This window comes from Cnephaeus nilssonii, assembly GCF_951640355.1.
Source record: "Cnephaeus nilssonii genome assembly, chromosome: 10".
NCBI lineage: Eukaryota > Metazoa > Chordata > Mammalia > Chiroptera > Vespertilionidae > Cnephaeus > Cnephaeus nilssonii.
In genome coordinates this window covers 36,929,291-36,943,530 of record NC_137081.1, presented here as the reverse complement: position 1 = coordinate 36,943,530, position 14,240 = coordinate 36,929,291, and the positions used below count along the sequence as shown (strand labels likewise).

The 14,240-nt window shown below is 42.4% G+C and overlaps 1 protein-coding gene across 1 annotated transcript; it reads right to left on the bottom strand.

Moving 5' to 3' along the window:
- Nucleotides 1-2,090: 2,090 nt before the first annotated feature.
- Nucleotides 2,091-13,141, bottom strand: CUZD1 (CUB and zona pellucida like domains 1; the record flags this gene model as incomplete). Its single annotated transcript, XM_079783140.1, is given in 8 exon segments — nt 2,091-2,117; nt 2,121-2,197; nt 2,200-2,248; nt 2,252-2,412; nt 2,415-2,514; nt 2,518-2,572; nt 2,574-2,670; nt 13,027-13,141. Coding segments are annotated over 8 exon segments (681 nt in total).
- Between the last annotated feature and the right edge of the window lie 1,099 nt (nt 13,142-14,240).

The window sequence follows — 14,240 nt, the reverse complement described above, 5'->3', positions numbered from 1 at the left end:
CTCTCTCTTTAAAATCTATTACGTCCTGGTGATAGGACTTTACCTTGCACTAAACTCTCACATATTAGAATCATTTTGAAACCCTGAAATAAAGAAATTTTTGAACAATATTACAAAACGAACCATGGAATTTTAAACTAAAATAACAGTTCTTTGAATATGTAGTTAAGTGAAATTTTGGCAAAACAGCTAAGAGAAAGAAACATAACTGGGAAGTCAACTGACCAGGAGTCTATTCTTGGTCTTCGCTTGACCTAATCTTAGCTTCCTACCTCAGCCAAATATTGAATATTCTTCACTAAACCAAACATAACAGCCCTTTTCATTCCCCTGCCTAATATGGAAGACACTGTAAGAGGGTATCTGTGTGGCACTTGGAGCTGTTCAGATAAAGAACAGCCTGTGAGAGCTACACGCGTGCTTGGTAATGAGGCAGGGAAGCAGGCCGCCCCAGCCTGCTGAGGGAAGCAGGAAAAGAAACAGGCCATCAGGAAGACAGCGTCGCTGAATAGCAGAAGCCTTACAATTTTGACTCAAAAATCCACCTCTGTGAGTTTCTCCTAATAAACAACAGGGAATTAATACAAATATGCTATATGAAATATTAAGCGCAAGGTTATTTAAAATAATTTAGGGGACTATTCATTAGTAGGAGAAAATGAGATGTAAAAGTGCTCATAATATGTTCAGTTTTAAAAGTTATCAAATAGTGTATACGGCATGATTTCATAGAAGTGTACATAGATATAGATACTGAGATAGATCAATAGATCAATCTATCAATAGATGGATGTATAGGTAGATGGAGATATATTTGCAGATATAAATGTAGATATAGAAATATATATAGTTCTAGGATGTTGTATATCTATATCTATATGTTTGTATCTAGATAAAATGTTAATAAAGATGGAATTTGGGGTGATTTAATATTTGTGCTTTTTGCTTATTTGTATTTTTTCTGAATAAACATGATTTTCTTCAATAAATATGTTTCCTTCAATAAACAAATATTACTTTATAACATGGAAAAATTATTTAAGTAAATGACACGAGGAGAGAGTATCATATAAATCAATTAGCAGACTATCATATTACTCCAAAAGAAAAAAAATTATTATGCATATTTTTATGCATTTATACTTTTCAAGCCCAAATTCAATCAACGTGGCCTCACGCCCTTTGGGCTCTGTTGCTAGCAGAGCTATCACTCCAGTGCCCTGTGGCCTGACGACATGGAAGCTGAGTCACAGCCGCCACCCCAGGTTTCAGGTAGGGACCAACTGAGCTGGCATGTTTTGATCTCCTAGACCTCCCGAGGTCTATCTGACTTCACACAAACTCTAGGGCACTGAGCCACCCATCATCTGAAACATGACAAAAAGGCACTGAATGGTTGCTTTAATGTACTCTAAATGCATCTGGAAAACAGCTTCACATTCTGGAGGTGCAGGAATTCTACACTGTACCTTTATATGCCAAGCAAAAGGGGAACCAATCCGTCAACCCAAGTACCGATGGCCGGAGAGCACAGGGAACAGGAAAATTTGTCTTGGCATCCAGTTCCTTCTTGTTTTATCCATCTAGGGCTGCCTCCCTAGTTTAATAACAAAAGAGGAAATGTGGTCACCTCCACTAGGGAATATCACCTCAGAGTTAGATATTGCTAGTGTAATATTCCCTCTGTAAAATGCTGGCTCTTAAGAAGAATGCTTTAAAGAAATGTGTGGAAATGCTTTTTTTCAGCTATAGAAGATTGGGGTTCAACCTCATACATGACAGAAGGCCTAGATGCTGTGCATGAAAAATATAGAAAGGAACAATTACTGAATCCATTTTCCCATTTTGTTTAAGCTGTGGTACACTCTAGAAAACAGCACGTAGAGTAGAAATGTGTATCTACTAAAGGTTCAGCATGCAGGTCTCATGGAAGGAGACTCTCTTTTATTCTTTAATTTCCTTTAATTTGGTTTGTGAGGTTTTCTCCCACTTTTATGAAGCTCTGCCTAATTTGTTCATAATGTATCTATGAGGCAGTATTTCCTTTAGCATCAGGTGAAATGTGCCTCAACTTAAGACTGACCCTTTAGTTAATCATTCTGCAGCTTCTGGTATTTCTAGTCTGTTCTCTGACTCACAAAATGCCTCCCTATGATTGTAGGCACATTCACAGCACTCAGAGCAAGGACCATGAATGAAATAGAGGCAGACTGTTGAAAGGTTGATTCTGAGCTGGTTCTGCGTGTATTTAAGACTGAAATCCTGAATTTCTACTTGTACATCTCTCCCTTTTCAGACGAATGGGTCCTATGACAAAATTAGTCTTCCATTTGTCTGGAGAAACGTCCCCTTTCCTTCTAGAGTCACAGCTCTGGTAGCAGCAGAACCGATGATCACTCCTATCACATGTCAAACCCTGCACTGGAGATGCACAAGAATTCTCAAGAATTTAAAACGATTAAACTGGAATCTTCTGTAGTGTCCAGATAAGGAATACATCTTACAGGTCTCATCTCAATTCCATCCACTCTTGATCAGGTCATAGGCTGGAGATGGCCCTACAGGCAAGGAGGAGAAACACCACCAAATCTGGATCTGAGGTGTATAGACTGACTTGAACAAAAAGAATTTGGTACAAATCCACATAATATGGTGACTTCAGTATACACTCTTTTAATAAATTGGATTTCAGAAAAATAATATTGTTTCTTCTTAAAGAAGTGACCTTTCCTTTTTCAAAGGTCACTAATCCAACCTAATAAAATAGTAATATGCAAATTGACCGCACCTTTGCCACGCCCAAGCCACGCCCACCAGCCAAAGCCACACCCACCAGCCAATCAGGGCGAGTATGCAAATTACCCAACAAAGATGGCAGTTAATTTGCATACGCTGAGAGAGGGAGGAATGAAGACTGAAGACAACTTAGAAGGAAGAGGGAGGAAAAGCAGAAAGCAAGGTGGCTGCCAGAGGGAAAGCCCAGGCGGGGCGGGGCGAGGCGGGGTGGAAAGGGGCGGAGCGGGGCGGGCGGCAGTGGCGAGCGGGTGCAGGCACGGTGGCCGCAAAGGCAAAGGCGGCGGCAGCGGCAGCAGCAGCGCACGCGGCCGCAACAGCCGCTTGCAGGATTTTCCTGCAAATGGGCTACTAGTTAAAGGATAACTATGTTGAATTTGTCTTGAATGAGCTAAAAGAAAGACATGGTGTGGTCATTATTCAGATCCTTGAATAAACCTCTCCCCAATCCCTAGGCTCATTAAAAAAATATTGAGTCAATAAACCAATAGTTAATAAACTAAACTACAGGGTGGGGCAAAAGTAGGTTTACAGTATTGAATACACAAAACAGTTTGTTCTAGTATTATTATTTATTAATTATTGTATTATTTTTCCATATGAACAACTACAAACCTACAGAGTTTATTCTTGTATTATTATTTATTTATTATTTTTCCATATGAACAATTAAAAACCTACTTTTACCCCATCCTGTATTTCCTAGTTAAGTCACCTAACTTTTTCCTATTCAAACTAATAAAATACAACTTCTTGTTGTTGGTCTACTTTGCTCATGGGAAATCCCATCACTTATAACTTTTCACACACTCAATGTCAAGTGTATCTTTTCTCTTCATGCCAATTCACAGTTGATTATGTGCTCCCGACACTGCATACACAAACTACTCTTACAAAGCGGTAGCAAGTATACCAAACAAGTTATTGCTCAGCAGCAACTATTTAGTAATGCATAACTTAAAATGTGACTTACTGTTTCCCCACAAGGTTACCTGACTACTGCAAGCACCATAAGATATGTTCCCTTACAGTCATAAGGGGGGGAGTTATTGCATATTTGTTTTAGCTGAGCTCTTCTTATGTACTCCAGGTAGACAAAGCACAAAAGAAGTTTAACTTCCTTAGTAACTGCTCAAACTTGAAGGTAGCTAATACAGAAGGAAATGGGAACCGGTTGTAAGTATACTGTACCCTCTGGGTATTAGGCTATCTCTTGGTTTGTATTTCTAATGTAATCATTTAGCCTCTTAAAAAAGTTATTAGTTGTGAAATTTCTTTTCCTAAGGAAAAAAAAATCAGCTAACTTGTTAAATTTTTCATCATATATTGCACTAGATCATCAAAGTGGATTTCCTAAGCCACCTTTAGCAATATACACTTGCTTCTTAAAAAAAAAATAATAAAAATCATTTCTCAAGCACCTCTGTCTAAAGTTACAGCTGTATTTGGTTACTCTTTGGATGGGAAGTAGGCTGGTTGCTTTTCTTCTTGGCTTCTAAGCCTTGCTCCTGAATCCTTTCCACACACACAACTCTTATTTCAAAGAGAAACCCCACTGGGAGGCTGGGAGATCTGACTGTGAGAGAAGGAAGTTATGCTAATTTCCCACCGCCAAAGACACCAGTGAGCAAACAAATACGTGCAGTTCAGGCTCTGCCATCTCATCCCGCTTCCCCTCTCCCCAATACCTGTGTCTATGTAAGAAACGTACAAACCTATGGAGATTTTTATGAACTTATTTGAGCCAAACTGATAACAATTGCCAGGAATTGAGAAAATGCTCCAGAGAGTGGCAGTTTTGCAGCTTATTTTATACATTAGAGTCAAAGCAGGAGATGTAAGAGGGGTTACATGAAATTCTTTGGCATTAACTACATTTCTATTGCCATGCAGAGATCAACGACATCCATTTCCAGAACTTATTCATCTTCCCCAGCTAAAACTCTGTCCCCATTAGACATTACTCCCCATTCCCTTCACCCCCCGACTCTCAGCCCCTAGCAACCACCATTTTGAGTACTCTAAGAATCTCATTTATGAAGAATCATATAATATTTGTTCTTTTGAAACTGGCTTATTTCACTTAGCATAATGTCTTCAAGGTTCATCATGTGTCAAAATGTCCTTAGTTTTAAATGCTGGATAAACATTCCATTGTATGTATCTACCACATTTTGTTTATGCATTTATCGTTGAAGGACGCTTGGATTTACTGCCTCTTCTTATGTATTGGTTTTTTTTTTGTTGTTGTTGTTGTTTAAGTGAGAAATAACTTTTAAAGCCAAGTTTTTCCTGAGAATGTATTTAGTGCACAAAGCATCAAAATATTACTAATTTGACTAGAGAGTTTCCTATGCTCTAGTTTGAATGTGATTGGTGGTTCTCAGAATGGAGCAGGGAGATAACCTGAGCTAAGGTTCAAACGAGCTTCTTGGGTACTCCTAAGGAAAACATTGCCCTGGGCCCATTTCCAGCCACTGACTTATATAAGGGCCAAATAGCCTCCTGGGCAAAGACCACAAATTCTGCTGTATTTGGTATCCAGACACATGCCATGTCTGTTGGAACAGGGGCAGAGCTAAAGAAGGGATTCAGTGAAGACCAAAGTACAAAAGAAAATTGTGGAGTCTCAAAGAGAAAGTTTATTCTAAGGAGTTCAGCTGCTGGGCCCTAGAGTTAGTGAGGAATCGTGGTTTCTGCAAAGGTGGCCCACGGGCACTCTGGAAGCCAAAAGAGCTCTGAATGCAAACTCAAAGAGCTGCTTTACTAAACTCCACATTTTTGGAGTCCAGGTAACCCTGCTACAGGACAACCCTTGCCCCCCACCCACCACCACCACCACCACCACCATCCCCTGATGAGCATCACCCATCGGAAGGGTGAAGTTTCCCTCCTCATTACACAGGAGACTGGCCAGCTGTCCTGGCACTAGTCAGGGTGGTTGGTGCAGGTCTGCAGCTTTGGAGGAGGGGCAGGGAGCTCAGAGCAGCCTACTCTGGCTGCAGCTTTTGTGTGAGAGAGCCAGAATGACTGGTGTCTGTACCCCGGTAAATGCACCAATATACTTTGGGAAGGAGGGAAGGAACATTTTTCAGAGGGTTGGAGTATATGGGGGAAATGGTGACTGTAACTTGGGCATGGATGTTCATGTGTCCTCATATGTACCCACAGCATTTGAAGCCTTGGGAACATTTGGTTATGCTTCCTTGGCAAAGAAGGCACTTTTCTCCACTTGATCTGCAGAGGATACTCTTGGATCTAGGAGAATCAGTCCATTCAGGATTCAGAAACTAGCTAGGTTGTGTAGGCTGTGGCTCTGTTCTGCAGCAACCTAGGAATGTCAACATCTTCGGTTTTGTCCGTCATATCAAAACAACATAGAATTTGAGAAATGGTAAACAGTGAGCAGAAAACATTTTGTGAGTAGTTTTAGTGGGAATAGATAAGTTAATATCTCAGGAAAAGACTCAGATTTTTAAAGTGAAGAAACCCAGTGAGGATAGTGTATTGGGTTCCTGCACGGTGGCCAGAGGACCGGGCTGAGGGTCAGAAGGATGGTGTCGAATCCATACTGCACCACATATTAGGCGTGTGTCTAATTTGCACTAATTTTTTTGGTGACAACCCTCTGCATTCTCACCACAGAGTCAGAATAATCCTTGTCCCACCTTCTTTTCTGAACTGCTGTGCACAGCAAATGAGATAATGGAAATGTGAAAGAGCAACCCTGAAGTTAGCCCACATTTTGCGGGAAGGGATGCTCAGTATCTTCACAGGTAACACATCCTCAAACACCTTTTTCTCTAGAACATCCCCGGCAACCCCACCCCATTTGTCACCAAATGGAGTCAATTAAGCAATATAGAAACACTATTTTCACACAATAGTGTACCAGCATCGGTCATTATATTTATGTGATATTTAACCACGTTCGGAACAATTCTATGTATAGTTTATGCTGTGTGTTGGAACGCCTGGATTTGGAGGCCAATTGCTTCCTTTTCTGCTTCCTGGCTGTGTAACCTCTTCCCTTTGATCCCACTGCAGCAAGTACACAACACGGCAGTGGCTTAAATTGTACAAATGGGTCCAATGTAGCGAACCTTCGAGTCCCAGACATCATAAATGTGCAAAGAGAGCTTATTTTACCAATATGTGTATGTATCCGTCACAATCCTCAAAGTTGGAAGAACAAAAAAAGGACAACTTTGACTTAAGTGAAAGGGGAATGTAGTGAAAGATATTGGCCAGGATGTCACTGAGCAGCCGGGAAGGCTGGAAACCCAGACCTGGACACTGAGCAGCCAGAAGCAGTCACAACCAAGCCAGAGAAATGGTCCAGAGAGCATTCCACTGCCCTCCCCCTTCCCCCATCTCCCGCCCCGTTCCCCCTGAACATCAGACAACACAGCCTGCCAGAATTGGACTCTGAACACCAGTTAACATCGCTGCCTCTACTGCCCTGGGGAACAGGACGAGGCCACCCCCTCTTCTGCTGCCAGCTAGGACTCTCTGTGTCCTTAATTTCCTGAATCACTAGCCCCAAGTCATATTCAGGGTCAGTGTATCCGATTCGCCGGGCCTGAGTCATTTGCCCACAAAAAGCACAAAGGAAGCTATGGAAGTGGACCCTGAGAGTGGGAAGTAGCCTTTACACCCACCAAACCTTATGCAATGGGGAACTCAGGTAATCCCTGGAACAAAATCAAGAGCCCAGAAATAAACCCTCACATATACGATCAACTAAAATTTGACAAGGCAACCAAGAACACTCAGTAGAGAAAAGTCAGTCTCTTCAAAACTAATGTTGAGGAAATTGGATAACCACATACAAATGAATGGAAGTGAACCCCTAGCTTATACACCATTCACAAAAATTAACTCGAAATGGATTAAAGACTTAAACAGGAAACCTGCCACCATACAACTCCAAGAAAAAAACAAGGAAAAAAATCCTTGACATTGATCTTGGCAATGATTTTTTTGGATATAAAACCAAAAAGTACAATCAACAAAAACCAAAAATTAGTAAGTGGGACTACATCAAATGAAAAAGCTTATGCACAGCAAAAAGAATCAATAAAATTAAAATGCAACCTAAATAATGGGAGAAAATATTTTCAAATCTTATCTTCGATAAGGGGTTAATATCCAAAATTAATTAAAAACTCATGCAACCCAATAGCAAAAACAAACCAAAAAAAATCCAATTTAAAAATGGGCAAGATAACTACATAGGCACTTTTCCAAAAAATACATACAAATGGCCAATGGGTAAATGACATGGTGCCTGACATCACTAAACATCAGGGAAATGCAAATTAAAACCACAATAAAATATCACTTCACACCTGTTAGAAAAGCTATGGTCAAAAAGATGAGAGATAATGTTGGTGAGTCTGTAGAGAAAATGGAACCCTGTGCATTTTTGGTGGGAATGAAAATGGGTTACAGAAATTAAGGAAACATATGGCGGTTCCTCAAAAAATTAAAAATAGAACTACCATATGATGCAGCAATCCCGCTTCTGGGTATGTACCCAAAGGAAATGAAAATAGGATATGAAAGAGATGTTCTTTGCAGCATTCTTTACCATAGCCTAGATTCTAGTAGAGATGTCCATCAACAGATGAATGGGCAAGATATGGCACATACGTACAATGGAATATTATTTAGCCATGAGAAAGAGGAAATTCTGCTACTTGTGACAACATGGATGAACTGTGAGGGCATTATACTAAGTGAAATATTTCAGACAAAGAAAGACAAAGATTGTATGATATCATTTATAAATGGAATTTTAAAAAGCCAAAGTCATAGAAACAGAGGGAGAGAAGTGGTTACCAGGAGAATGGGGAGGGGTTAGGGGTGGTGGAAATGGGGAGATGTTGGTCAAAGGATTCAAACTTCCAGTTCTAAGATTAATACATTCCCTAGATCTAATGTACAGCATAGTGATTATAGTAAACAATGCTGTATTATATACTTGAAAATTGCTAAGAGAGTAGATCTTAAGTGTTCTCACCACAAAAAAAGAAATGGTAATTATGTGACATGATGCACTAGCTAATGGTCATCATTTTGCAATACATAACTGTGTCAAATCAACGCATCATGCACCTAAAAACTTACATAATGTTAAACGTCAGTGATGTCTCAATAAAGCTGATGAGAAAAAGACTTTATTGAAAATATATATTTCAGGGGAAACCTTCCCTCATGTGCCCTTTTATAACTGCCTGAATAAACTTGGGATAGTTATATTTTTTTTCAATTCAAGTTTTTCATGATTTTATGAGAAAGCAATAACTGCATCGGTACACTGTGATAGCTGTGACAGCCCCTTGCATTATTCACGCACTTTTTTCACAACAGACTCTTCGCGTCTCTGAATTCTTTTAGTCCAAGTAGGACATGGAAACAAGTCAGCATGTGCACTCCGCTTTTGAAAGCCTGTGTCCAGCTGAGTGGTCACGATATCAATTACATCATGAAAAATTCCTCTTAACCTGAAGAACGGCTCACGTTCAGAGGCTGGCAGTACTATTTCTCAGCATTGGGCGTACTGGGAAAAGGAAATGTAGACCCCTTTTAAGTACCTTTGGATGTTGGTGAAAAGTGGGGGCAGTTTTTTTGATAGGAGAAAAATATGTGTTTGCCTTTAAGGCAACATGTTGCCCACTGTGTATTAATAAACTGATTTCAACAAAGACTTGCTTATCCATTGCTAAAAACTGACCAACTATGAACAGCCAGCAGAGTTCTGTCTTTACCAGTGCCAGAAAGATTTCCAAATCCTTTCAGCTAAAAAGGCAGCAAAGATCAAAGAGGTTTCACATGAGCTCTCTACGTGCCAACGAGATACAAGTGCCATCTCTTAGCACATTATGATAATCCTGCTGTTCAGCACTCTTTTCCAACGACCTGTAAAAGTAATATATTTGAGACAGGCATTTTTCACCAAAAGACGGAAGTATGAATCAGGAAAGGTATATTTAACACGTGCCATAGTCTATTGTTATAAGTTAATACATTCTACAGGGTTCAGAATTGCAAATGCGTAGCAGATTACCTATAAAAGATAAAAATGGAATGTTACAGTGCAACTTGACAAAATGAATGACTTAGTATTCCTTAGTCACTGGAATAAATAATATATGTGTTCTAACATTTATAGATTTTCAGTTATTTTGTTATGCATGCTCTGCACCAAATTAGAATACATGCACTAGCATAATACTATAGCCAGATTTCAATAAGGAGGAAAGAAAGGGAGGGAAAGAAAGAAGGAAGAAAGGAAGGAGGAAAAGAAGGAAGAAAGGAAGGGAAGAAGGGATGAAGGGAAATCCAGCCAAAGTTGAATTCTCATTAAGCATGATTTATTTTACTTGCTAATGATATCATACTAATTTTCCTAATGTGCTCATATATCCATTGGTCATGATCAATAACATTGAAATTTTCACCTGAGCCCATATTTACTTCGGACTTGTCATTTGTTTCACCATCTGCCTCTTATATTAGACTAGAGGCTCAGTTCACAAAATTCGTGCACAGGGGGGAGGGGTCCCCTCAGCCCAGCCTGCACCCTCTCCAAACCGGGGCCCCTTGGGGGATCAGGCCTAAACCGGCAGTCAGACATCCCTCTCACAATCCGGGACCACTGGCTTCTAACTGCTCACTTGCCTGCCTGCCTGATCACCCCTAACTGCCCCCCCTGCTGGCCTGGTCACCCCCATCTGCCCCCCCCCCCGCTGGCCTGGTCACCCCCAACTGCCCCCCCTGCCAGCCTGGTTGCCCCTAATTGCCCCCTCCCGCTGGTCTGGTCACCCACAACTGCCCCCGCCCCCCGCTGGCCTGGTCGCCCCTAACTGCCCTCTAGCCAGCCTGGTCGCTTCTTACTGCCCCCTCCCCCCGCCAGCCTGGTCACCCTTCACTGCCCCCCTCTGCTGGCCTGGTCACCTCTCACTGTCCCCCCTGCCGGCTTGGTCACCCCAAGCAGCCTGCTGCTCAGTCGTTTGGTCGTCCCTCACTAACACCCCTGCCGGCCTGGTTGCTCCACACAGCCTGTTCGGTCATCCGTTTGGTTGCGATGGTTGTTTAGACTTTTATTATTATAGATAATGGGTGGTGACACATGCTATGGTCAATATCGAATATGTAAAATCTGCCTCCTCCACTATTCTGTAAACTCTGTGATGTCAGGACCATATCTGCTTCATGTTCACACCAAGCAATTAGGACACAATGCCCTGTGCATAAATAGTCATTGAGGACGTTCTCTGCACAGGAAATATAAATTAGGCTTTAGAAATAGAAATCTAGTCAAATTAGTCCACGTATAAAAAGAGTCTGGATGTTTCTTATCCTCATCTTCTCATGCTTCTTTGCCTTTCCCTGTGCATCCACTCTGTTCTCTTCACCTGAGCAGTTTTCCCTGACACTCTCCTCCCTCAGAATCTGGGAGCACAGGAAACCCGGAAACGGCTCTCCCGGTTCTGGCTCCATGAGACTTTGGGTTTAAGTAGCCAGTACACTCTTCAGCCTTGATTCTCATTTACGTGAGAAATGCCTGATAGAAACAGCTTGCAGAGGGGGAGGGGGTTGGGGTGGCTGGACGAAAGAAGCAAATATATATATCTATATCACTTAGACACAGACAGCAGTGTGGAGATAGCCAGAGGGAAAGGGGTTGGGGGGAAATGGGGACGGAAAGAGACTTTGGAGCTAGGGGCCCACGATGCAGTGTGCAGATGACGTTTTGTTGAGTTGTACACTTGAAACCTGCATAGTTTTATGAACCAGTGTCACCCCAATCAACTCAATTTTTTTAAAAAAATGGCCCACTATTTTCAAGTCATTGAACTAACTTCCCTTGGATTAAGTTTCCTCCTTCATCTAATCAGCCGCAGCAAGAGAGAAGACACGTATTAGGATCAGAGTGTGCAATCACAGAAGGGGGGAGCCCCATTAGGAATATCTCCCCAAGATAAAGCTGTGACTAGGACAGGTAAGACATCTAGTTAAACTGTTGTTAGTTGTCAGTTAGTTTTATCATTCTGCCCCAGTACCTGGCACATAGTGGGTATTTAACAATATTTGTTGAATCAACGCCAGAATATGACATGATATATTACTCTTTTAAGTTTTATAATTGTGTGGAATGGGGAAGGAACATGGAGGGAGATGAAGTAACATTGCTGAGGTTTGGGACTTTGGAAAGATACAGGCACACCCCCATTTTATTGTGCTTTACAGATGTCACACCTTCTACAGTGAAGGCTGAACCGTCCCAGCAGCAAAAAGATTACTACTCCCTTCATTGCAGGGTCTGGGGCCAAACCCACAGTATCTCTGAGGTCTGCCTTTATGTAATGCTACAGGGTGGGTAGAATTAAAGCTAGAAATGTATCTTCCTTTAACTTTCCTACTCAAGCATTGCTTTTCAAATGAAAACTCTTATCAAATCCATCTTTGGGAAATCGATGAAAAGAGACTGATTTCCCAAAGACTGAAACAGAAAGCAGATTACTCGTATGTAGTATATCACGCCTCAGAAACCCTTGCCCACTGCGACCAACGCTGGGGACGCTGCACATTTTCAAAAGGCCACAATACTGTGTTCTCCTCTTTGCTGGTTCTCTGTAGACTTTAAGCTATTAGGAATGGCAGGAAGGGTCTATCGTTAATTTTAAGATTGAAGAAGTAATGAAACAAACCCCCCTGTAATAAAGGTCCCCTCATAAAATATGCTGTGAGATGGAAAAGGCTGATGGCTAGACAGATGTTACAGAAATCATTGGCAGCAATGCCCTCTGCTTCATGTTGAGAGCAAGCCATTATTTTTCTCTTTCTTCTTGTGCAGGGCGGGTCCCTCCAGTGCCCACAGGAGCATTTACTAGCTTTTCCCTACCCTTCCCTTCAAATAAATAAACTTCTGTAAAGGGCCATAAAACCAAGCCCAGATGTGATCACAGAAGCTGGGAGCCCAGCCACGGCAGCCCAGCTCTGAGCACCTCCACCTGGGTGTTCCCCGAAGGAATGCAGGTGGCACGCAGCACATGCTCTCAGGGTGGCCTCCCCCTCACAGAGCCACAGTGAAACTCATTCTGAGGGCTCACCCTCTGTACCTACTTTTAGGAATTCTACTTCCAAAGGTACGATGAGGTTACTATACGAAGCAAAGCACAATTCCTACAACAGGTTTCACATAGAGTGGCGTGGGGGACTCACCACAGCTACCTCCCAACTGTACATTGTGTAGAGACTGCCAATGTCCAGACTGCTTTTCTAGAAGGTTGCATGGCTTACAGCTGAGGACAGTAGATCGTTGAGCTGTGTAAGCCATCCTTCAGGCTGGAGCCGTGGTTTTAGTTCACTTGCCAGCAAGCCTTGGCCTTGGACCTGGATGTGACAGGAACAGCAGAACTCGCTGGAGAGATGATCAGCTGCTCCCTCTAATCACTCTCTAGGTGCTGTGACCTCCAGCAAGAGGCCTCGTCCCCAAGGGTGCCCTGCTGTCTTGAAAGCCTAAGAGCCTTGCCGGTCCTCGCTGTGTGATAAGCTGCCAAGGGAAACTGCCAGTGCAGTCTTGAGTAGAGATGAGAAGTCACACGGACAGGGCAGCACTTCAAGGCCTGCTAATCCTGCCCGGTGGCTTTAGATCAGCAGACCGGCCTGCGGATGGGAGGTGCTGCGCGAAGGGATAAGGTTACTGTTAGTGTCTCGGAGCTCCGGCCTTTTTCAGGAAGCACTGACTCGAGTGAGAGGTGCGTCACCAGACTGCCAGGATCATTCCTCTATTTCAGGACAATGACCTGAGCAGTCCCCCGCTGTCACTTCTCCGGCGGCCCCTCGTCTTTGCGCCTGGTGTTTCACTTCCATTTCCAGGAGAAAAAGGTCATTTTTTCTGTAACATGGGACCCCTTTTTATCTCTTGCCAATCTCCTGCCTTCGTGCCTATTTACATAAGCTCAGATTCTGCAATGTTCTCTCCAAAATACTCCAGACCTGTGAATCGCATCACTGGGAGACATCAGAAACCACTTCTTCATGTCACTACTGAGCTACCTCCATTCCAGGTGCTGGAAATCCCCATCTCCCTGTTCCACATGATACCCTGTCCCTCCACAAGAATAAAGAGAAAAATAACCATTTGCTTCCAACGTGAAGCAAAGGGCATCCTCACCAATGGGGTCTGTAGCATCTGTCTAGCCATCAGCCTTCTCCACCTCACAGCATATTTTCTGAGAGCTGTGTAGGGTTGGGAGTTAGATTAAACAGAAAGGTGAGACTAACATGGGCCCTGGCCTCAAGGAATTCCCAGAATCAAAGGAGACACAGACATGTAACAATTACAATATGATTCAGTAAGTACAATAATAAAAGCATCCATCAGGTTCAGAAGAAACAGAGGATAATGTCATAAGAAAAAGGGAGGTGATGTT